The sequence below is a fragment of the Streptopelia decaocto genome (assembly GCF_964273445.1).
Source record: "Streptopelia decaocto genome assembly, chromosome: 6".
NCBI lineage: Eukaryota > Metazoa > Chordata > Aves > Columbiformes > Columbidae > Streptopelia > Streptopelia decaocto.
In genome coordinates, this window is record NC_138660.1 from 32,413,413 (window position 1) to 32,436,500 (window position 23,088).

General features: G+C 57.4%; 2 protein-coding genes across 2 annotated transcripts; both read left to right on the forward strand.

Annotated features, from left to right (window-relative positions):
• Positions 1 to 228: 228 nt before the first annotated feature.
• Positions 229 to 1,345, forward strand: LOC309441335 (uncharacterized protein; the record flags this gene model as incomplete). Its single annotated transcript, XM_082055968.1, has 4 exons — positions 229 to 370; positions 637 to 710; positions 809 to 958; positions 1,145 to 1,345. 4 exons carry the CDS (start codon positions 229 to 231, stop codon positions 1,343 to 1,345), a joined length of 567 nt encoding a protein of 188 aa, XP_081912094.1.
• Positions 1,296 to 9,992, forward strand: LOC309441336 (maestro heat-like repeat-containing protein family member 7; the record flags this gene model as incomplete). Its single annotated transcript, XM_082055969.1, has 12 exons — positions 1,296 to 1,796; positions 2,016 to 2,203; positions 2,293 to 2,430; positions 3,009 to 3,123; positions 3,416 to 3,553; positions 3,786 to 3,962; positions 4,093 to 4,248; positions 4,589 to 4,693; positions 5,111 to 5,213; positions 5,501 to 5,557; positions 5,867 to 6,034; positions 9,604 to 9,992. Exons 1-12 carry the CDS (start codon positions 1,662 to 1,664, stop codon positions 9,990 to 9,992), a joined length of 1,869 nt encoding a protein of 622 aa, XP_081912095.1. The 5' UTR covers positions 1,296 to 1,661.
• Between the last annotated feature and the right edge of the window lie 13,096 nt (positions 9,993 to 23,088).

Genomic DNA, 23,088 nt, shown 5'->3' on the forward strand with positions numbered 1-23,088 from the left:
CGTGTCACAGGGCCCTTTGTGACCCGCCGTGATAAGGGTGCTGGTGGCACAGCAACCACCTCACTGTGCCCGGAGGACACGACGGGACAGGACAGGACCGAGAGGAGCTGCCAGGAGCCCCTGTGCAGAGACCTTGTTCCCTGTTGATCCGTGTCTGCTGTCTACGACGCTTTTCCTAGATATCTCCCATCCCTGCGGCAGGAGCCCTTGAGGCCAGACAGCAGCGGGATGGCGTGCAGACCCCCATTCACACCCAGGGTGGTCTGGCTGAGTGAGAAGAGTGATGATGAGAACGAGGAGGAGAAGGGTGCTGAGGCCGCCCCAGCACCGCAGCATGAGGAGGTGCAGGAGCACCAGCTGCCGCAGGCAGGTCAGTGGCCGGGCTGGGCCGCTCAGCGAGTGGCTGCAGCCGGCTGGGACCATCCCCGTGGACATGCCCAGGGAAAGGGGACGGGGGGACAGGGCTGTTCCCCACGCTGGGCTCTGGCCATGCTCCATCCACGGGCACTCCCAGCCCCATCCTGCGGCCAGAGAGACGGGGGTCAGTGTCCCCACCAGCCCCTGTCACGGGGCTCGGCTGTGTTCTCCAGCCTCTCCCGCAGCCCCTCAGCTCTGCCCACGCTTGGTCTTTGCCAGATCCCAACTGGGAGCTGCCAGAAGAGCTGCAGAAGGAGGAATACAGCCATGTCCTGCACAACCCCAGAATAAAGGTACCCGCAGCCAGCTCGGCTCTCGCTGCCCAGCAGAGCACCGCTGTTGGGCATTTGGTGTGGCATCCTTCTCTTCCCTGCCCTTCCTATTCCCGCAGCTGTTTTGGGAAACTGTCCACCCCAAAGACTGTGAAGGCTCCACTGTCGAGCTCGCTGAGGCCATGACAGAAGGACAATCCTGCGATGTGGAGGCTGCTGCTGATCTGCTGGATACGCTTGTGGAAAGTGAGGTCTCCACTTTGAAGCAGGTAAGTAGCCTGTGACCAGGGCTGGAGTCCCCCCAGGGACCCTGTGGCCCCTGAAGCCGGGTCCGCTGGGCTCCCAACAGCCTTATAGGCCAGCGCACTGTGGTGGGAAGGACAGCACTTCTCGGAGGAAGCCGGGGAAAAGTTTTCCTCCGGCAGCACTCCAACTCTCAGCTGTGCTTCCTCCAGGTGCCCAGGATTGTGCGGTGCATCCACCGGTGGTTCATGACCAACATGGATGAGCCTGCTGAGCACAGGCTGGACAACACCCTTGTGGAGCTCACCGACGCGCACCCCCATGATGTGGTGGTGGCCCTGCTGCGCTGTGCCCCATCGTGCGACCGGTACTGGGAAACCTGCCCTGAGGGCTCAGGGCTGCCCAGCCTTTAGAGCCCATCGGTCTGCACAGCCCGTCCCATGCGGGCTGGCAGGCAGATAGAGCCTTTCAGGACCCTCTGGCCCCTCTGTTGCCCAGCCCTGGCACGTCAGCCCCAGCGCCCGCTGCCGTGCTCCCCCTGCCCACCAAGGCACCGCTGCTCAGCCGCCTGCTGCCCGCAGGGGCAGAGCCGCTGGGTGCCGCCTGCGAGGGGCAGCGGGCAGAGCCAGGGCTGGTGGCCAGCCCTGGCCCCCGCGGTTCCCCAGGCCCTGGTGCTGTGGCCAAAACCCCAGTGACACGGAGCTCTGGGCCTGCAGAGCCGCTGCAGCCATGTGGAGGATGATGGTCACCAACAGCATGACCACAAAGAAGGTGTTCCAGGAGCTGCTCTGCGTGCTGGAGGACTGGCCGCTGCACAGCACGTCCACCTGTGACGGGGACCAACAGGACGTCCTTGCCCTGGCTGTGAGTGACCCCACCAGGCCTTTGCTCAGCCCCAGGGTCGCCTCTGCGGGCGGTTCTCCATCGTCCCCCGCCACTGCATCTCCCGCGGTGACTGGAAACCGGGGCAGGGGCAGGTTTAGGAGCATCCAGGCCAGGCGCTCCCCTTGCGTCCACGCTCGGGCCTGGCCACAGGCGTGTTTCGGCACTGAGCACGGTCTCTGGCTGTTTTGTTTTCTGCAGGCAACCAGGGCTCTGTGGGAGATACTTCGAATGTCCGGCTGCCCAAGAGGGCTGAAGGTGCATTTCCATCACCTCCTGCTGGCTCTGCTCTTCCAAGTTTTGTACAGCACAGAGCAGGTGTCAGATGAGGTGGATACTTTCTGGAGGGAATGCCAGGAGGAAGGCGGCCTTCCCACCAGCCCCAGCAGGTGCTCCATCGCAGTCCTCCCAGCCCTCCCATGGCCCTGGGCCTGGAGCCAGGGCTCCCAGCGTGACCTGGGCTTTGCTCTGCACACAGGTTTATAGTGCTGACTGTGAAAGCACTGCTCTGCCGTCTGGACTATAGGCTTGTAGCCTTTGAAGTGGAATGTAAGCGTGGCTGGGACATGCTCCTCCACGCTGAGACCCACCACTGCGCAATGGGGCTGCTGGCCAGGTGAGAGCCCCCTTCTCCCTGCTCCCCCTGCCATTGGTGCCCTGCAGACAGGGCACCCCACACAATCCCCTTGGTGCTCGTGAGAGGGACTGGTCAGCGGTGATGGCCCAGCAGCCTGGCAAAGGCTGGGAGAGCTGGGTGCGCAGGAGCAGCCACCTCCCAGAGCGCCGGCGTCCCCTCCCGAGGGCCTGGGCTGACGGCACAGAGACAGAGCCGGGGTCTGTCTGCAGGCAGCACCAGCCAGGGGAGCCGCCGTGGCCGCAGGATGCGCTGAGGGCCGGGGACAGAGCCTGGGGGACGAGTCCCCATGGGCAGGAAAGGGGTCTCTGAGAAAGGGAAGGCTTTGGGGTGGGAAGGGTGTTTTTTTCCGGTTTCCTCCCCAAAAGGAGCCTGCTGGTGCTGGACACTGCCTTTCTCCTGGTGAGGGGTATGGAAAAGACGCGGGCCTGTGGGAGCAAATGCTGCTGGTGGCCGGAGTGGAGCACAAAGGGGTCTTTGGCCCTTGAGTGGGACAGGGAGTCCCAGGAGAGGTTTGCCTGCCATGCTCATGGCCGATGGTGCCTTTTTCCCCTTGCCAGAGAGATCCGTGTTGTCTCAAGACACTTCAATGCCTCTGTGGTGTCCTACCTGGTCGAGCTGCTCAGCAGGAATGAGCCCCGCTGCGAGCTCTCTGCCATGGCGTTCCTTGTGGAGGTGAGCCTGATGGCGAGCGCTGCCTCGCTGAGCTGCTTCCCCCCGCTCTGCCCTCTCGTAGCCGCGGCTGCATGGGGAGCCCAGTCGGTGGGTGTGGGGCAGAGGGTGGGCTCCTCTGTGTGCCCTTGGCCCCCTGCTGCTGGGGGGACACTTGCCTCTGTCCGTGTTTTGTGCCTCCCTTGCGCCAGCTCTCGCTCTTGCGTCGCGGCTCCTCGTAGGACGAGCAGTCAGAGGCTGCTGAGGGCCGGGGTCCTGCCGGCCGGGCACCCCATCACTGCTCTGTGTGTTTCAGATGCTGGCCTCCCCTCGCCCAGATGTAAAGGCTGAGAGCTTCCTGCAGCTTGTCCCAAGATACCTTCAGAGCAACTGCAGAATAACACGTATCCTGGTGCTCAAAGGCCTCACCGTGCTCTGCGACAAACCGTGGATGGTGAGCAGGAGGCAGCGGCTGAAGCCGTGCTGGTGCCCTGGGGCTGGGCAGGGGTGCTGGCTGGCACAGCGGCTTGGACTTGGCTGGGCTGCGGGAGCTGTGGTAGCTGCTCCCAGCTCTCCTGCCTCCCTGTTCACCTGCCCGAGGCCTTCGGGGCAGGCCGTTGGCGTCTGGGCCCTGAGGCAGCAGCGTGGGCTCCAGCTGCCACAACTGCTCCAACTGTTCCACGCAGGTCCCAAAAATGCGGTTCCTGGTGCAAAGACTCACGGATCTACTGCAAGACACAGACATGGATGTAGTCAGAATGACCCTGGCTGTGCTCAGGAAGGTGGTCCGTGACCCGAGTGTCCCAATTTCCACCCCCATCGCTCTGCAGCTGGCTGAGAGGCTCCAGCCACTCTTTGACAACGTAAGGCTTCATGCAGCCCCATGGGTGCTGGGTGCTGTCAGGAAACCTTTTGCCTTGTGGATTTTCAGACCAAGACCAGGTGCACCTGAGGCAGCCGGTGCTGAGCTCTTGCCCTCTTCCTGTCCACCAGGAGTCCTGGTATGTGCGAAAGCTCTCCGTCAGAATCTTTAAAAAGGTGATAGAGCATGTAGCAGACGACGGAAAAAAGCCGCTGAAGACGCTTGTGCACCAGAGCCTGCTCCCACTGATCTTCCACGTGTTTGATGAGAACAAGGCCGTGGCAGCGGTGAGGATTTCTGACCTGCTGGTGTCCCCATGGGAGGTGGCTCAGCCGCCTCCTGCCCTGACACCTCACAGACTGCAGAGCTCCAGCCACCTCCTGGCCTGGGCTCCAGAGCAGCAGCTCTGGGGGACGTCTGTCCTGCTGCCCCGGCAGCACGCGGTGCCCGAGATGGGGGTTGCCCTGCTCCTCTGCCCGAGCACCAACCTGCCGGCAGACGAGTTCCCCACCTGCTGCATCTCCTTGCCACGGGCCAGCACAGGCCCTGGGCCTTGCCCAGACGCAGAGGACACTGGTCCCGTGCCCTGGGCAGTGGTGCCATCTCTTGATCTCTGCTGCTCTGCAGACCTGTAGGGATACCCTGCTGCAAGCTACCCTGTTCCTGAAGAAGAAGCAGCTCAGGCAGGTGGTGTTAAGGGATCAGCAGATAGAGGCGATCGGCGAGTGCCTGGTAAGGATGGCCGTGAAGCCCCAGCCCCAGCCTGGACCAGCCCCCAGAGCCCAGTGTGTGGGGCTGGCAGCTGTGCCCGTGCCCACTGCTGCAGCCCATCGCCGCCAGCCTGCAGCCCACATATGCTCCCGTCCCTCGGGTGTGCGGCCCCACGGGCTCTTCTCCAAGCTCCTCTCCCTGCCCGAGCCCAGGGCTGCTGACGGAGCCCCAGCCCAGCTGGGTGTTGGGGACAGGATGGCACTGCAGCTCCTCGGGGAGCAGCCAGCCCTCTGCTCCCTCCAGACCCGGCACCAGCCGGCTGCTGGCTGGGTGTTGTGGGTGTCCTGACAGGGGAGGCCAGTCCTGGGCACAGGGACCACGCGGCCAGGGGCAGAGTCTGCGCCAGCCCTTGTCTCCATCCCCTGTCGCTCTCTCCAGCTGGTAGAGTGCCACAGCAGAGCAGAAGAGTACCTGCGTCAGGCCCTGACGTACGTGCAGAGCCCACAGGACTCCATACGAGAGGCAGCCGTCGCGTTCCTTGGTGAGGCACAACCCCCCAGGGTCCCTCCCAGCCCCACTGCAGCTCAGCCCCAGCCGGGGTGCTGCACCGGCAGCAGGATTCGGCCCAGCAGCTCTGGAGCCGCCACTGCCCGATGTGGGTTGCACGGGGCTCCCCGCCGCCCTCTCCCTCCCCTGCCCTCGGGCATCGCGCTTGGGGCAGAGCCCGGGCTCAGCCCTGCCAGGGGCAGGGGCGCGTGTGGCCGGGCTGATGTGGGGGAGCTGCGCTGCTGGGGTGAGCAGGAGCGGTGATGGGCTGTGTGTTTCCAGGAGTCCTTGGGCAGCACATGAGGGCTCAGCCGGAGAAGTTCCGGCTCATCTATGAGGGTGAGTGAGGGCAGCGGGGTGTCAGCAGGGACTGGCGGGGTGGAGGAAGGACCCTGGCCAGGGAGCTGCAATCCCTGCCCCGGCCAGGGAGGGCTCTGCTCCTCGCGCAGATGAGTGGTGGTGGGGGCAGAGCAGAGAGAGGTTTCAGGGACACGTGTGCTATTCCTGGCCAGCACCTTCCATCCAATCCCGTTGGCCGCTGTTCACCCTGGCCATCCGAAGAACTGGTGGGGTGGCCCTGGCAGGAGGGGTTCCTGGGGTCCCTGTGGATCCGGGCTCTGACCTTGGCTCTGTTCCTCTCTGTTCCAGCTGTTCAACACGCGACAAAGGACAGCGGCCCCTACGTCCAACGCCAGGCCCTTCGCACGCTGCCCCAGCTGAGAGCTGCAGTGGCAAACGGCTCCTCCAGATCCAGGCTGCAGGAGGTGCAGGGCCAACTCCGCCAGGCGTGGAGGAGGCGGCGGCCTTCTCTCTGGGGCAATGGCTGGCTGTGCTGCTGGGGCTCTGCGCAGGACTGATCCCAGCACCCCCATAGGCTCTTCCTTCATTAAACAGTTTATTGAGTGTCTGAACCTGCAGCTCTTGAGTTACTGCTCTTCTGCCCTTCTGTCTCCAACCAGTGGGTCTTGCTTTGGTGTGGGAGAAGAAGAGAAAAAGGGTTCTTCTGCTCAGCAACAACAGTTGCCCAGGCATACAGCGTGGTAGGAAAAGTGACCAGAAAGCCCTTTGCCCCTTGCTTCATCCGCTGAAGCCTTTAATGCTTCCAACAAAGCTCATGCGTAGAGCCCGGAGTTGTGGGGATCCCTGAAAAACTGCTGACGGGATTGTTGAGGGGTCCGAGTTGCCTCTTTAACCGGCTCCGGTTTCCTGTTTCCAGGCTAAATGCTGCCATTTGTGTCAAAATCAGTGATTAAAATCTATTTTGTTTTTCAAAGGGAGCTGTTACAGCATTCTCTCCAGAATTTGAAATTTATTTTTGATGTCCTCTACCTCCTATGCTCTACACGTTATGTTTTGTCAATCTACAGGTTTTTATCCTTTGTTTCTGCACAAGTGTTTCTCCCAGCTCTAGGAAATGTCCCAGTGCTCTTCCTGTGTTTTCCTTGTACTGTTTCCTAGAGCCTTTTTTTGAAGAGATGTGTTTGAAACCCTGAGTAATGCATCTTTGTGCCTTAGTACTAAGCACTGAGCCCACGTGATTTAAAGCAAAGATGGCCAGAGCTCTCTGCCTCTCTGGGGCTGGGATGTCAGGGGGGTCGGTTGCTGCAGGAAGGCTGTTTACCCTGCATTGTTCCTAAATTGCAGTGGAGGCACAAGGCGCGGTGTACCCACGGTGTACCCATGCCCAGGGGTTCATCAGTCTCAGGCTGAGAAATCTGAGCACTGCTCTAGGAGAGCAGCACAGGAGTTTGACACTTTAGCACAGGATTTTGATACTGTAGCACGGGAGTTTGCTACCGGTTGTTTGCTTTTTCCCCATGACCTTTTGCCCTGAGGCAAAGCTCTTTCAGGCCCCAAATCCCCCATCTCCCTGGCACTGTAGTCGGTCCCCAGGGTTATATGCCAGTCTTATGGCTTTGCCCGAAAATCTCACCGAAAGCGTCACCTTTACTATATGGGATTCATTGCTTCAGTTGCACCTAGCCCTCTGGAGCCATCTGTTTGCAAGTAGCTACATTCTCCCTGGTGTTGCTCTGGAAGAGCACCAGGGAGCTTTGGACAAGCTCGTGGATAAAACATGGGGTTCCATGAAGCACAGGAGCTATTCCTCAAAGGCTTCCTATGGGGAACTGAGATGCATCGGGGTTTGCTGGATCTTTAAGATCACAGCCAGAAGGGGCTCCTCTAAGCAGTGCCAGTGTGAGCGCTGTAGCCTGGTGCTGGTGGTGGGGACAGTGGACGTGGGAGTTGGGAGAAATTAAACTAGATGGATAAATGTGTGTTGGCCGGCACACGGCACTGCAGGTTGCCCAGTTTTTATCCTTTGTTTCTGCACAAGTGTTTCTCCCAGCTCTAGGAAATGTCCCAATGCTCTTCCTATGTTTTCCTTGTACTGTTTCCTAGAGTCCTTTTTTGAAGAGATGTGTTTGAAAAGCTTCAGCATGAGAATCACAAAAGCACAATGTAAGTGAAAACATGAGTTCAGAGGGAAGCGGGAGGGCAGTCCCTGGGCCCAAGGGGCAGCAGAATGGCACAGGGAGCCATCGCCAGGAAGGGGGCCCTCAGCCCCTCTACCTCCTCCTTCTCCCCCATTAGGGCGCGTTTCAGGTCACAGGCCCCTCAACTCCCAAAACAGCCATCTTTGGCCACATCACCATCCAAGTGAAGCCACAAACCACCTCACTGCATTCTGTTCCGAGCCCTGTCAGTACAGGGACAGCTGACCCAGAAACCCCTGAGCTCTCATCACGGCAGCGATGGCTGGTGCCAAGGGTTCTCACCGCAGCAAAGCGCATGGCTGCTCACATTTGAGCCGGCCAAAACTAAATGTAAGGGCCAAGAGCTTCCTGCATCTTGTCCCAAGATACCTGCAGAGCGACTGCAGCATAACGCGTTCCCTGGTGCTCAAAGGCCTCACCGTGCTCTGCGACAAACCGTGGATGGTGAGCAGGAGGCAGCGGCTGAAGCCGTGCTGGTGCCCTGGGGCTGGGCAGGGGTGCTGGCTGGCACAGCGGCTTGGACTTGGCTGGGCTGCGGGAGCTGTGGTAGCTGCTCCCAGCTCTCCTGCCTCCCTGTTCACCTGCCCGAGTCCTTCGGGGCAGGCCGTTGGCGTCTGGGCCCTGAGGCAGCAGCGTGGGCTCCAGCTGCCACAACTGCTCCAACTGTTCCACGCAGGTCCCAAAAATGCCGTTCCTGGTGCAAAGTCTCATGGATGTACTGCAAGACGCAGACACGGACGTGGTCAGGATGACCCTGTCTGTGCTCAGGAAGGTGATCCATGGCCCAAGCTTCCCAGTTTCCACCCCCATCGCTCTGCATGCAGCTGGCTGAGAGGCTCCAGCCACTCTTTGGCAATGTAAGGCTTCGTGCAGCTGCTGTCGCAGCCCCACTGCAGCTGCTGTCCCAGCCCCACTGCATCTCAGCCCCAGCCCTGGGTGTTGCACTGGCAGCAGGATTCGGCCCAGCGGCTCTGGAGCTGCCACTGCCACTGCATGGGGCTCCCCGCCGCCCTCTCCCTCCCCTGCCCTTGGGCATCGGCACACGGCACTGCAGGTTGCCCCGAGCAATGGTGCATTGCTCCAGTGTGCCACCAGGAAGGCAGGGACCAGGTCAAAATACAGGCAGAGCTGAACTCCAGATGCAGTGGAGGAGAGAAAGACAGGGACAGGGAGAGGACAAAGGCTCTTCCTACACTTGTCAGAGCAACATCCTACAGAAGAAAAACAGTGAGGCTGGAGGAAAGCCTAGATATCTAGATAACTCACTCCAGCCGTGTTCCTTTGGCTGAGCTGGGCCGCAGGGCGAGTGGCTGCAGCCGGCTTGACCCATCCCACCCCCTGGGGACGTCCCGGGGGAGGAGGGGACAGGGCTGTTCCCCAGTGCTGCAGAGGCACTCCCCAGCCCCCCTGCGCCCCCTCCCTGAAAGCCCCAGCAACTCCTAGATGGAGACACCAGTGTGGTCATGTACACGCCTCTTGGCCAACAGACAAGCCCAGTCACCAATCAAATGCCTTGGTTGAGAGACATTTCTGGAACACTACCAGAAATGATCAGAGCTCAGCTTCAACTTAGGTTATAAACCACTTAGCCCTTTGGATCTCCTGCTGAAGCTTTTAATTCCTGCAACAAAGCCTGTGGGCACAGCCCAGACCTGTGGGGATCCCTGAAAAACTTGTCCTTGGATGAGTCCCCATGGGCAGGAAAGGGGTCTCTGAGAAAGGGAAGGCTTTGGGGTGGAAGGGTGTGTTTTCCAGTTTCCCCCCCAAAAGGAGCCTGCTGGTGCTGGGCGCTGCCTTTCCCCTGGTGATGGACATGCCCAAGTCCTTCGGAGCAGGCCATTGGTTCTGCAAGTGCTTCGGAGCAGGCCATTGGTTCTGGGCCCTGAGGCAGCAGCGTGGGCTCCAACTGCCACACCTGCCCCAACTGCCACACCTGCCCCAACTGCCACACCTGCCCCAACTGCCACACCTGCTCCAGCTGCCACACCTGCCCCAACTGCCACACCTGCCCCAACTGCCACACCTGCCCCAACTGCCACACCTGCTCCAGTGGTTCCACACAGGTCCCAAGAATGCAGTTCCTGCTGCAGACACTCGTGGATCTACTGCAGGACACAGACGTGGATGCGGTTGGGATGACCCTGTCTGTGTTCGGGAAGATGATCCAGGACCCAAGCTTCCCAGTTTCCACCCCCATCGCTCGGTCGCTGGCTGAGAGGCTCCGGCCACTCTTTGACAATGCTGGGCTGGGGGAGCCCCTTTGTGACCCGCCGTGATCAGGGTGCTGGTGCCCGGAGGACACGACGGGACAGAACGGGACCGAGAGGAGCTGCCAGGAACCGATCTGCACACACCTTGTTCCCTGTTGATCCCTGTCTGCTGTCTACGGCGCTTTCCTACACGTCTCCCATCCCTGTGGCAGGAGCCCTTGAGGCCAGACAGCAGCGGGATGGCGTGCAGACCCCCATTCACACCCAGGGTGGTCTGGCTGACTGAGAAGAGTGAGGATGAGGAGGAGGAGGAGAAGGGTGCTGAGGCCGCCCCAGCACCGCAGCGTGAGGAGGTGCAGGAGCACCAGCTGCCGCAGGCAGGTCAGTGGCCGGGCTGGGCCGCAGGGCGAGTGGCTGCAGCCGGCTGGGACCATCCCCGTGGACATGCCCAGGGAAAGAGGGGACAAGGGGACAGGGCTGTTCCCCACGCTGGGCTCTGGCCATGCTCCATCCACGGGCACTCCCAGCCCCATCCTGCGGCCAGAGAGACGGGGGTCAGTGTCCCCACCAGCCCCTGTCACGGGGCTCGGCTGTGTTCTCCAGCCTCTCCCGCAGCCCCTCAGCTCTGCCCACGCTTGGTCTTTGCCAGATCCCAACTGGGAGCTGCCAGAAGAGGAGCAGAAGCAGGAATACACCCATGTCCTGCACAACCCCACAATAAAGGTACCCGCAGCCAGCCCTGCTCTCGCTGCCCAGCCAAGCACCGCTGTTGGGCACTCGGTGTGGCATCCTTCTCTTCCCTGCCCTTCCTATTCCCGCAGGTGTATTGGGAATCCTTCGAGGCTAAAGACCGTGAAGGCTCCACTGTCGTGGTCGCTGAGGCCATACAGAACCACATCCCTACAATGTGGAGGCCTGTGCTGCTCTGCTGGATACCCTTGTGGAAAGTGAGGTCTCCACTTTGAAGCAGGTAAGTAGCCTTTGGCCGGGGCTGGAGCCCACCCCTGAAGCCAGCTCCGCTGGGTTCCCCACAGCCTTCTAGGCCAGCACACTGTGGTGGGAAGGGCAGGAATTGTCAGGGGAAGCTGGGGAATTGTTTTCCTCCGGCAGCACTCCAACTCTCAGCTGTGCTTCCTCCAGGTGCCCAGGATTGTGCGGTGCATCCACCAGTGGTTCATGACCAACATGGATGAGTCTGCTGAGCACAGGCTGGACAACACCTTTGTGGAGCACATCGATGCGCACCCCCATGATGTGGTGGTGGCCCTGCTGCGCTGTGCCCCATCGTGCGACCGGTACTGGGAAACCTGCCCTGAGGGCTCAGGGCTGCCCAGCCTTTAGAGCCCATCGGTCTGCACAGCCCATCCCGTGCGGGTTGGCAGGCAGATAGAGCCTTTCAGGACCCTCTGGCCCCTCTGTTGCCCAGCCCTGGCACGTCAGCCCCAGCGCCCGCTGCCGTGCTCCCCCTGCCCACCAAGGCACCGCTGCTCAGCCGCCTGCTGCCCGCAGGGGCAGAGCCGCTGGGTGCCGCCTGCGAGGGGCAGCGGGCAGAGCCAGGGCTGGTGGCCAGCCTGGGCCCCCGCGGTTGCCCGGGCCCTGGTGCTGTGGCCAAACCCCAGTGACACGGAGCTCTGTGCCTGCAGAGCTGCTGCAGCAATGTGGAGGATGATGGTCACCACCAGCATCACCACGAAGAAGGTGTTCCAGGAGCTGATCTGCGTGCTGGAGGACTGGCCGCTGCACAGCACGTCCACCTGTGACGGAGACCAACAGGACGTCCTTGCCCTGGCTGTGAGTGACCCCACCAGGCCTTTGCTCAGCCCCAGGGTCGCCTCTGCGGGCGGTTCTCCATCATCCCCCGCCACTGCATCTCCCGTGGTGGCTGTAAACTCGGGGCAGGTTTAGGAGCATCCAGGCCAGGCGCTCTCCTTGCGTCCATGCTCGGGCCCGGCCACAGGCATGTTTTGGCACTGAGCGCGGTCTCTGGCTGTTTTGTTTTCTGCAGGCAACCAGGGCTCTGTGGGAGATACTTCGAATGCCCGGGTGCCCAAGAGGGCTGAAGGTGCATTTCCCTCGCCTCCTCCTGGCTCTGCTCTTCCAAGTTGTGTGCAGCACAGAGCAGGTGTCAGATGAGGTGGATACTTTCTGGAGGGAATGCCAGGAGGAAGGCGGCCTTCCCACCAGCCCCAGCAGGTGCTCCATCGCAGTCCTCCCAGCCCTCCCATGGCCCTGGGCCTGGAGCCAGGGCTCCCAGCGTGACCTGGGCTTTGCTCTGCACACAGGTTTATAGTGCTGACTGTGAAAGCACTGCTCTGCCGTCTGGGCTATAGGCTTGTAGCCTTTGAAGTGGAACGTAAGCGTGGCTGGGACACGCTCCTCCACGCTGAGACCCACCACTGCGCAATGGGGCTGCTGGCCAGGTGAGAGCCCCCTTCTCCCTGCTCCCCCTGCCATTGGTGCCCTGCAGACAGGGAACCCCACACAATCCCCTTGGTGCTGGGTGAGAGGGACTGGTCAGCAGTGATGGCCCAGCAGACTGGCAAAGGCTGGGTGCACAGGAGCAGCCACCTCCCAAAGCATTGGCGTCCCCTACCATGGGGCTGTCAGTACAGGGACATTTAGCCCAGAAATCACTGAGCTCTGAGGTTCAATCACGGCAGTGATGGCTGGTGCCAAGTGTTCTCACTGCAGCAAAGTGGATGGCTTCTCACATTTGAGCTGGAGAAGAGAGATGTGGCTCCAGGGACCATGGAGGAAGAGGAGGCCGTGTCAGAGGGGAGGCACCATCAGCCGCATGGGATTGATGGCCAACCCTCATGCAGCTGATGATGTGGAGCCAATGGAAGCAGATCCACCCCAAGACCAAGAAGAGCCCCAACATGGCTCTCCTGGCACCACTACACCATCCCAGGGCTCCCGTTCCAGAGGTCCCCACGGCCTTGAACTGTAGTTCCTTCAGTCTAAGAAAAAGGGTGGTAGAACGTGAAGCCCGACTCTCCACAGCAGCACAAAAAGAAGCACAATGGATCAAGAAAAGAAGGCAGAGAGATGGCTGATTTTGGGAAGAAGCAGTAGCATAAGAATTGTGCCCTCTCAACAACCTTGTGTGCCAGAAATACTGATTTCCTCCAGATCTGTTAACCCGAATGCACTTCTAGGCAAAGATGCTGCAACGGGCAAGCCTCTTGCTACACAAGGTGAAAGAAGAATATAGATAAATTAAGAATATTCTAAATGTTTGAAATTAACCTCAACACATTCCTAGACAAATACGCTGCTGTTGGCAAGCCTCTTACTACACAAGTCAAAAGAAGGATAGACTAGGAATATTATAAACGTTTGAAATAAAATCTTTAAAACTACAAAAAGCAGCATTCATTATTACAGACTAGAGTTTTTCAGCTGAAATATTTTTAAAATAAACAAGATTAAAAAAAACCCAAACTGCTATCATATTCACATCTCCAGACACTGTCAAGAAACTAAAGAACACCATCTCTCTTCTTTTGCCTTTGGTGGAAGCTTTCCTTCCATTATAACCAATGTATCTCCTCTGCAAACATTAAGTTCCACCTGGACTAGAATTAGTTCCTAAGCGTTGGTGTCTCTGCACTGTCCATCTGTCCACCTTCATTATCTTCAGTGCTTTCTCTGCAGTGATTGACAACATGAGACAAGCGAAGCTGCTCCTGCACACCGAGCTCTGAGGAAGGGGCAGCACCATCCACTCAGGGGACAGAGAGAACAGCCCCGGGGGTGCCGAGAGCCCCAGCACAAGAACTCGGAGACCTCACGGGGCAACTGGTACCCAGGATGAGGCACTGCCCACTCATTTTTAAATAGCAGTTTATCTTCATGATGCTATGATTATCATTAACAGAGAATAATTTTCTTTGTTAGTGCTTACAAACTCTTCTGTTCCAATTAGCATAATTCTGGAACCGATACTGTGCCCAGCTACCTTCTACTTATTGGTCATTTTTCTGCCACACAATTTGTCGTGTTTTTCCCCCTCTTTTTTTAAGCCATAAGTATTTCAGTTTGAAAGCCTTTTAGTATAGTAAGAAACAAAGGCATGCAACAACAGTCCACATTAAGATAGGTTTTGTATTTCTGTTGCTTTGTGAATTGCCATGCTCACTCATTTGACTTTCAGAGAATTGTTTTATTATTCCTTCTTAAAACTTTTGCTGCATAATTAAAACAACAAAAATAAAGGATCAGCCCATTTCCTTTCCAGATTTTCTTTCCTTGGTCTCCACATTAGTTTATGGGCACTGCCATAATTAAAAAACAAAACAAAAGAAACCAATCACCCAAAAGAAAACCCACCACCAACACATCCCCAGGGGAGGAGGGGACAGGGCTGTTCCCCAGTGCTGCAGAGGCACTCCCCAGCCCCCCTGCACCCCCCTCCCTGAAAGCCCCAGCAACTCCTAGATGGAGACACCAGTGTGGTCATGTACACGCCTCTTGGCCAACAGACAAGGCCAGTCACCAATCAAATGCCTTGGTTGAGAGAAGTTTCTGGGAGCACTACCAGAAATGATCAGAGCTCAGCTTCAACTTAGGTTATAAACCACTTAGCCCTTTGGATCTCCTGCTGAAGCCTTTAATTCCTGCAACAAAGCCTGTGGGCACAGCCCAGACCTGTGGGGATCCCTGAAAAACTTGTCCTTGGAGATGTCCACAAATACTCTCCCTGAGGTTCTAGGAAGTCCCTGAGGATACATGGTTGTGGGAGGGAGGAGGGAGAAGAGGGAGACGGGGTCCCCACGGGGGTACTTCTGCTGGTTGCTGCTGGCAAGGGGCAGTGGGCAGATGCAGGGCTGGTGTCCAGCCCCAGCCCTTGTGGTTGCCCAGGCGGCAACTAAAAGCATGTAGTGGTTGCTCACCCCTCCCCTGCCCCCCGTGGGATGGGGAGGAGAATAGGGAAACAAAAGGCAAAGTTTGTGAGTTTAGATAAGAACAGTTTAATGGAATGGCAAAAAAAGAAACTAACAAACAGTTATCATGGAATAAAATACAAATTAAAGACAATCCCTCACCGTGTGGTGCAGTTTGCTTTTCTGAGCAAACTATTCTCTGGAGCAGTGACTCTGAACTCCCGACTGCAGCTCACTGAAACCTAGTTTTTGGTCAGCTGTCCTGGCCATGTCTCCCCCCAGCTACCTGTGGAAATTCACCGTATTTCAGCTGACCCAGCACTCCAGGGCAGGGCACTGTGGCCAAGACCCCTCTAACACGGTGCTCTGGACCCGCAGAGCTGGCCAAGGCGCCTCCAGAGCATGGCAGGAGCCCATGGCCTCACTGCTGCACCACCAGGTGGTGGCTTATGGAGCCATTTTGTCCCAGGAGGTGTTGAGGAAACACCTTGCCATACTCAGAAGCTGGCAGGACCCTGCCTGGCTGCCCTGCAGTCTGCATGGTTCTGCTGGGAGAGATAATGGCTCCCACCTGGGGCACCCCCAAAGCTTCCTGCACCTCCTCTGAGGCAGGGTGCACCCCCAGGCAGTCCTTCACAGCCCAGCTACAGCACCAGCAACCCATCTCGTTGGAGCAGCACGACCAAGCATCTCTGTTGCTATTTGCCATCCTGAGATCAAACCTATCTGATTTTCCAGCAAGGCAGCAAGCACACAGGCAAAAGCGGTCCTGCTTTTACACACCACCGCCCTGCAGAGTGTGCACAAGCCAGGAGAGCAGCTTTCTTCTGGAATATCTACCCCCCGGGCATCTGTAGAGGTTTTCTCCCCTGCATTCCCTGCCTGGAAGCCCAGCGAGGCTGCTGGCTGCTGGCCCATTCCTCAGCTCCCAGCTTGCTGCTGCAAAGATCAGCAGAGGGCAGGGCAGTCCCACCAAAGGGTGACCCAGGACAATTCCCAGGAGCCAGGGCATCCCGTCACAGCGCCATAGAGGATGGCTGCTGATGAAAAGGAGGCCAGGGTGCCCAGGTGACCTCCTTCCTGAGGAGGATGCAGCCAGTCAGTCAGGTTCTGTGCCAGAAAATAGGCAGGGTGCCAACAAAATTGCTCTTGCAGGTGCTAGGGATCCTACTCTTGGCTTAAAACGCACATCCTTTGTGGGGAAGGGAACAAGCCCTCCCTGGGTAAGGGGTAGGCAGTGTAACCCTGCCTTGGCAGCTGGCCCAGCCTGAGTGGAGGCTCCCCAGAGCAAGTACAGGAGGGACGGTGCCTCTTGTGCTCCAGCCCTGACCTGCTTTGCGGGAGCTCACTCTCAGCTGTGCTGTGTGCAGGTAACAGGGTCTGTCAACAGACACAGTGAGAGGATGGGGACAAGGTCCAGACAGAAGCAGCAAGAGAGAGGGCTGGAGGCACCATTGGGAGTAAGGCTGCAGCGTGGACCTGAGGGCTCCATCCAGGAGATGGGGTGAGACACAAAGACCAGCCACCTCCACCATCTGTCCATCCAGCAGATGGGCTAAACACAAGCTGTCTGCCACACAAGTATGAGGTTCACACAGGAAACAGCACCTGAGATAAGCTACCTGTTAGACAGGTCCAAAGTCTACCTGCAGACAGAGGTATCAATAAATGCTCCCTCACAGAGCTCAGGGCTCAGATGAAGAGATCGCATGGCCCACAGCTGAAGGATGTGTGAGTGGGGGTCAGAGTCAAGGCCATTCACGGTCATCAAGACCTATTAGTGCCGTCAGGGTCCAGACACTTAATGCAGGTCAAGGTTTGAGCATGAGGCGTGGGCCACTTAGTGCCTCAAGGGTTCAGCTCTGGTTCGGGCTACTCCTCAAGATGGGGTTTGAGGGGACCAGCATGGTGATGGTGCATATCTCTGTGTGTGGTTGTGCCCAACTGCCTGTGACCTATTTCCCTGCACCTCTCTTCAAAAAAGTGAAATTTGTTGATGTGTTCTGGGGGTGATATGCTTGTTCAGGTAAGGAGGATACCACAGTTGTAGAGATGCTCCATCAGAGCCCAGGGTAGCTCCAACATTTGGTATCTTTGCTTCTGTGAAATCCCAGGTGCATCTGGATCATGAAGCTTTGGAAAACATCACTGAATGGCCAAGGCTGACTTGCTTGTTTGCTCTCCTGGCTGCTTGGCTTTCAAGGGTCCTTGGCATTCTCTTAGTGAATGCACATAGGAGACACATTTCCTGGAGATGATCTTTTTGCCATCCTAGAAGACGGGTAGGAGAAAAAAAACGACTTTCCTACCCATTAATTGTAGCCAGACAAATGAAACAGAGGAGTGTCCAGCTGTGTTGCTGGGGTGATGTGCCAAAAAGCCAACTTCAGGGGCCCAGGGCCAGGATGGGGAGGGGGTGTGTCCACCTTCTGCAGGGGCCTTGGGGAGGCTGGGGCTGCTGCAAAGCAGAGTTGTGAATCTACAGCACAACACAGATAAGCAGCTTTATTTCTGCAGCCAGCAGCCACGTTCATAAATAGCAGGAAGTTCCAGATACCTGGATAAGTAATTTCAGCTACAGTTGGCTTTGCCACACGCAGGGGGTGGTTTGGTATCCATGCCTGCAGGGTGTGTTTCCTCTCCAGCTTGCCAAGCCTGCCTGTCCTCTGCCAGGACAGAGTGCTCACCGTGCTCTCCGCAGGGCTCTGCGCCGTGCCGGCAAAAGCTCCACAGGACCTGCTGAGCTGGAGCAGGTGGAAAACATGCCTGTGGGGACACATCTGCAAGTGTCTCTCCATGCCAGGAGGGCTGGGGGGTGGGCTTTTGTGGGAAAGCCTAGTGTCTAGCCTCGGCATGTGAACCTAGCAGCTGGAGCTTTGAGAAGGAATCTGAGATTCAAAAAAAATGATAAATGACAGGAAGCAGTGATACCAGCAGGTGCCTGAGGAACCCCTATGCAGCCTGCACGTCAGGAGTCTCCTCTTGCCCATTACCCAGCAGTGCCAGGCACCGCTTGAGAGTGGAGAAGGAAGCATGGAAAGCTGCAAACCCACACCTGTGTCTTCTAGATGCTGCATTTGGGGACAGCTGTGACAGCTAAAGGTCTTTCTGAGAGAGATGGGGCAGGAGCAGTCCTTTCCCTGGTGCATGGGAGGGGAGTGGAGAGGACCCCTTCTTCCCCAGCTCCAGTGGACACAAGGGCAGAAGTGGAAGTGCACAGCAAGCCTTCGGGGTCCAAGTTTGCACCTTGTTTCTCTGCTGGGGGGGCTGAGAGGTGGGAATTTGGCAGCTTGCCTTCTATGGAAAGGGTCCAGCTGCCTTAGGAGAAATTCCTCACATACCTTTGCTGTGAAGAAAGCGCTGACCTGTTTGGGGGTCACTTTTCTGAGCAAGTGAAGACGAGCCAAAGGCAGCTCTTAAGTGCTGGGAGAAAAAGGCCTGTTTTCTCATCACTGGGGTTAGGCAGCAGGTCAGGCTCTTCTGGGAAAGTGGTGCCAGGTGGCAGCTATTTTGTACCCAGTAAGAAAGCCCAGCAAGATGCCCTGATGTTTGCTGCCTTCACACACTGGGGAGATGCTCTGGCTACAGCAGAGAAGCTGATGGTGCCACGCCGTGTGGTAGGTGAGTGCCGAAGGGTGAGCTGGCAGCCACTTCCAGGCTGCTTGGCCAGACACCGATGCTCAGGACCTGCCTGTGGTGCTCTTCAAAACCCTGCCAGTTCCATGGGTGAGACCTCGGAAACATGATGAGACAGTGGGTCAGAGAGGAGGCGTTTATCTATGGTGGGACTTGGGCACTTCTTGGAATGCCAGGGACAGACACAGGACAAGGGTGCTGTTCCTTCATGGTATAAGAAGCAGGCAGCTGGCACTGAATATTGCTGTGCCAGAGAGAACTTAAACCAGAAGCAGGCGGCTGGGGGAAAGCACCTTGTTTGGCCTGATGGGACTGAAGTGGGGAACTCAGCTAACGCTCAGTATGCTTCCTGAAAATGCCGGCAGGAAAACAAACAGCATAACTGTGATAAATAAGAAGGCAAATCAGATCTCCTACGGTGCTGGGAGAGCAGCCAGCGCATGCCTGGGCAACTGAGCAAGCGCAAACCCACAAGTGCTCTCACACCAACGCCAGACACCTAAAGCCAGATACTCAGTCATTTTAGGGGAGACTGTTATAAGGGGACACTTCAACTATCCACTTGCAGATTGGATTGAAGTGTCAGGGGACAAGTCATAAGGGTAAAACCTTTGAATGCAGTACATGATGCCATAGCCCCAGAAGCAGCCTAAGAACCACCAGAAGGTGCTTTTCTGGATCTGCTCTTGCACAGCACGTGAGGCTTAGCTTGGGAGGGTCTAGCCCAGCTGTGATACCACTTGGTTTTCAAAGGAAAAGCAGGATGAATAAAGCCAGCATGTGGTTATTTGATTTCAAGACAAGAGACTGTGTAAAAATGAGGAAATGTGTAAAAATAAAAAAAGAAAAAAAAAAGACAAAAACAGGCCAATCCCACAATCCCAAAACTCTCAGTGGTGTGGTCCAGGAAGCCAGAGGCCTCCAAGCTGCCTGGAGGCTGCAGAAAAATGCTGTATTAAGAGGCTCAGTAAAATATGGAGCAAAGAGCAACAGGGCAATCTCATAAAATCTCCACACAGCTGATGGGAAAGAACAGGGAAGACAGGAAAAAAGGTTAATGCTGAGGAGCAGAAGGTCTGTGAAAAGAGCAGGAAAGCTGAAAAAATACAACAAGTCAGATATAAACAGGGAAGCAAGAGGGCTGGGAGCAGGCTTGAGGACTGTCCTGCCAAATGTGCTCAAACCAGTGTTGAACAGCTCAGCAAATCTACTGCAGGCACCAGGAGGTAAGCAGGGTGCACAGGGATGGGATGGTCACAGCAGACAGGTCTTTGCCCGGGGGCCATTCCCACCCCCACCCAACCCAGCTCATTTTTTTTCCCGGACGAGCAGGAAGGGTGCATTAATTGGAACAGAAATCCTGGAGGGGTTATCCTGAAGAGACAAGCTAAATGTCAGTCAGTCCTGGACAGCTTGGAAGCAGCCAGGACCAGCTGGGCCAGAAAGGGATGAGGCACGATGACTGTCAGCAGGAGCATGGTGATGTCCTAGTGCTACCCTGTGCAAGGTGGGTACAAGGATCCTTGAGCATGGGTATCCTCAGAGGAGCAATCCTTCCCAGGGGCCAGACCCCCTCGCGGGCTGCAGGAAGCCTGGCAGCTCAGTGCATCTTGGCAGAACCTCGAGGCATCCAGCTGCTGGGCAGCCTGAGGCGGTCTGGTCCTACAGAGCCACCCAGCACAAGATCTTCTGTGGAGAGCTGGGAATTTTCTCTTCCCAAGGAGGAAATAGCTCCTATTTTGAGTCTTGCTGGAACAAAGGACTTAGATTTTTTTTTTTTTTTTTAGGGGGTATGAGTCAAAGTTGACTCTTTCTCTCCAGGGGAGATGCTGGGTGCAGTCTGGGAGAGAGGAGATGACAACCTTAGGGCTGCCGGGAGACCCTCCAAGGAAGCAGCACTGCTGTGTGCCAGGACCTTCAATTTTGGTGCTTTTTGCTCTCAGTATTACCACCACTAACACAGCATTCCCAGGTCCCTCCTCCAGCCACCACCCGTGTACCCCCACCTGCATCCCACACCCTGTGTCCGAGCCAGAGACAGCCGTGGCTTACAGCCCGTCAGCGTTGTGCCTGGCAAGCTGAGGGTGATGCTTCCAGAGCTCTGCCCCCAAATGGCAGCCTGAGCTCAGCCCCATCACTGTGCCAGACCCGGCTCTGTCCTGGAGACCTCAACTTGCCTGGCCTCATTCCAGGGCTCTCCCTTGACCAAGCACCTGTTTGTCAATGCAGGCAGGAGGGGAAACATGCTCTTTTTCTCATGTTAAACATAAACTGCTTTTCAAGAAGTCTCTCTGAAAGGGCTGGGGAAGGGATGCAGGAATCTGGATGAGTTTGCTTGCTCTGTGGCCCTAGCTCACACCAAGCAGGGCAGGCATTGATTTGAATTGAACTGCAGTTCATGGGGGCAAAAAGGGAGGTGGGAGTGTGAGCAGAGCTTGATGTGGCACAGCACCCACCAGCCAGCCATGTGAGCGGAGGGAGAGCCCAGGGGACACATCCCAACCTTGAGCTAGAGGCTATGGGGGGCCCCCGAGGGACATGGAGGGGCTGGAGCTGGCAACCAGAGTGTCCCAGTGTGGGATGACTCCTCCCTTGCATGAGCAATTCAGACATCACAGCCGACTGGTGCGTTTCTGGGAAGACTTCAGGAGCTCCCCCAGCCTTGCGGGGTTTGGCAGAACCACGGATGGTCAGTGTTACCAAGGAGCCCCAGCCCTGCAGAGGGATGGGGGCTTCGGGCAGGGCACACAGTGAGAAGGGGCAGGGGGGGGACCCAGTGTCCTCCCCTGGGTAGGTGATGAGGATACAGGCTGGCACACATTTCCATGGGCAGCAGCAAGAGATGCTGCTGGAGATGCTGTGAGCCTGGGCATTCTCTGTGGGCTGGTCCCCTTGTGCTCCACTGGTGTCTGTAGTCATCGCATCAGGGATATTGGTGGGGATGTGCCAGTCTAGGGTCTTCAGGACCACGTCCCCATCCTACCCTGAGAGCAAGGGCTGAGGCTGGGGACAGAAATGTCTGCTGGGATCTGCTCAGCCTCTCTCTGCTGAGCCTCAGCAGGTGGCCCTGAGCTGGTGTTGCAGGCTGTGGTGAGTAACAGCTCTGCATCACCTTGTCCACCAGCTCTGTCAGTATATAGCCCTCCATTGTCCTCTCCCCCAATCCCCTCATTTCCTCCCAGAGCCCCCACCCCAGGTAGTCTTGCCCCTCAGGCAGCTGCTCCATCCCCTCAAGTGTTGTGGATGCTACTCACCCCAGCTCCCTCTGAAGCTTTGGGGGACCAGACCTGCACCTCATACCTACGGTGTGGATGCAGCAAGGTTTCATGCAGCTGCAGAGCTGTACCCTTCTTATCTTCCACTGGTGGTGTACGAGCGTGACTGTGCAGCGGGAAGGGAAACAAGTACCATTTCCCACAGGCAGCCAAGAGGCAGAGACCCAAGGGCGAGACGCTGTGATGAGGCATGCGAGAAGCATCTGTCTCGTCCCCTTTCCCATGAAATGCTTCTCTAGGTCCTTCATCTGATGTGTGCTGAGGTCTTGATTTTCCCCTGGAGTGGATGAGTCATGGAGAAGCCAAGAGGGAGCAGGGGCTGCCAGGACATCCCAGGTGCCTGTGTCTGTTGGGGAGGCTGCATGGAGGGAACAGGCACTGCCCAAGGGTGCAGGCAGAGAGCAGGAAGGATGCCCGTGGTCCGGAGGTCTCGGGCTGGCTGTCTCCCTACTGAAACTGCACAGGGTTCTCAGGCCTTGGCATAAGAAGGGGGATCCCTCCTCTGGTCTCCCTTCTCCTTCCCTGGGGAGGAAGTTGCTGTGCGTGGGGGGTGAGCTCTGAGCCATGGCTCTGCTAAATTAGCACCTGTGTATCTGCTGGCTGTGGAGAAAATGCTCTCGCTTGCCCTTCTCTCTCGAGACCTTCCTGTCTGTACGTGCTTCACCTCCAGAAAGGAGGGATGTCTTTTGCAGACATGTCATGTCATTCCTTGCCAGATCCTTGCTGAAGATGTCAGCTGAAGGGAGGGCATGGTGCTGCCCTTTGCACCAGACGTCCCTCCTGGACCAGCTCCTCCACCGCTGTCCTGGTTGGTCTGGGCCATCAGCAGACACAGGGTTCTGAGGCAGAACAACGGCTATGGCAGAGAGATGCAGAACTGACTTATGTCAGTTGTCCTGAGCACTCACACCCAGGGGCTGCAGCTGGGAGAATGTGGCGTTAACATGGACAAATGGCACATCAAAGTGGCAGGATCTGCCACAGCCACTGCTTGGGGGTTGGCACAGATGGGACAGCCTTGCCCATTCGTGTTTTTCAGCTCCCTCTGCTTGATGCAGCCTTTATTTTTCTGCACAGATGCTTGTCAAATATTGTCCTTTGCCTTCTTGTCCCTTATTGCCCCCCTCAATCCTATGGATCCCACTTCTCCCCAGCCTTGTCGCTAAGACCTCTCATGAAAAACCATGGTGGCAGCGGGACTAAGCCCCCTGCCCACACCTCTGCTGCATGTAACGGGAGCATCTCAAGGCAACCATGCACAAGCGACTGTTTTTCAGCAGTGATGACAGTTCATGGCACCCCTGCTGCTCCCACAGCACGCGGGTCACGGCTCCTTGAGCTGCCTGGCAGCCTGGGGACACACTG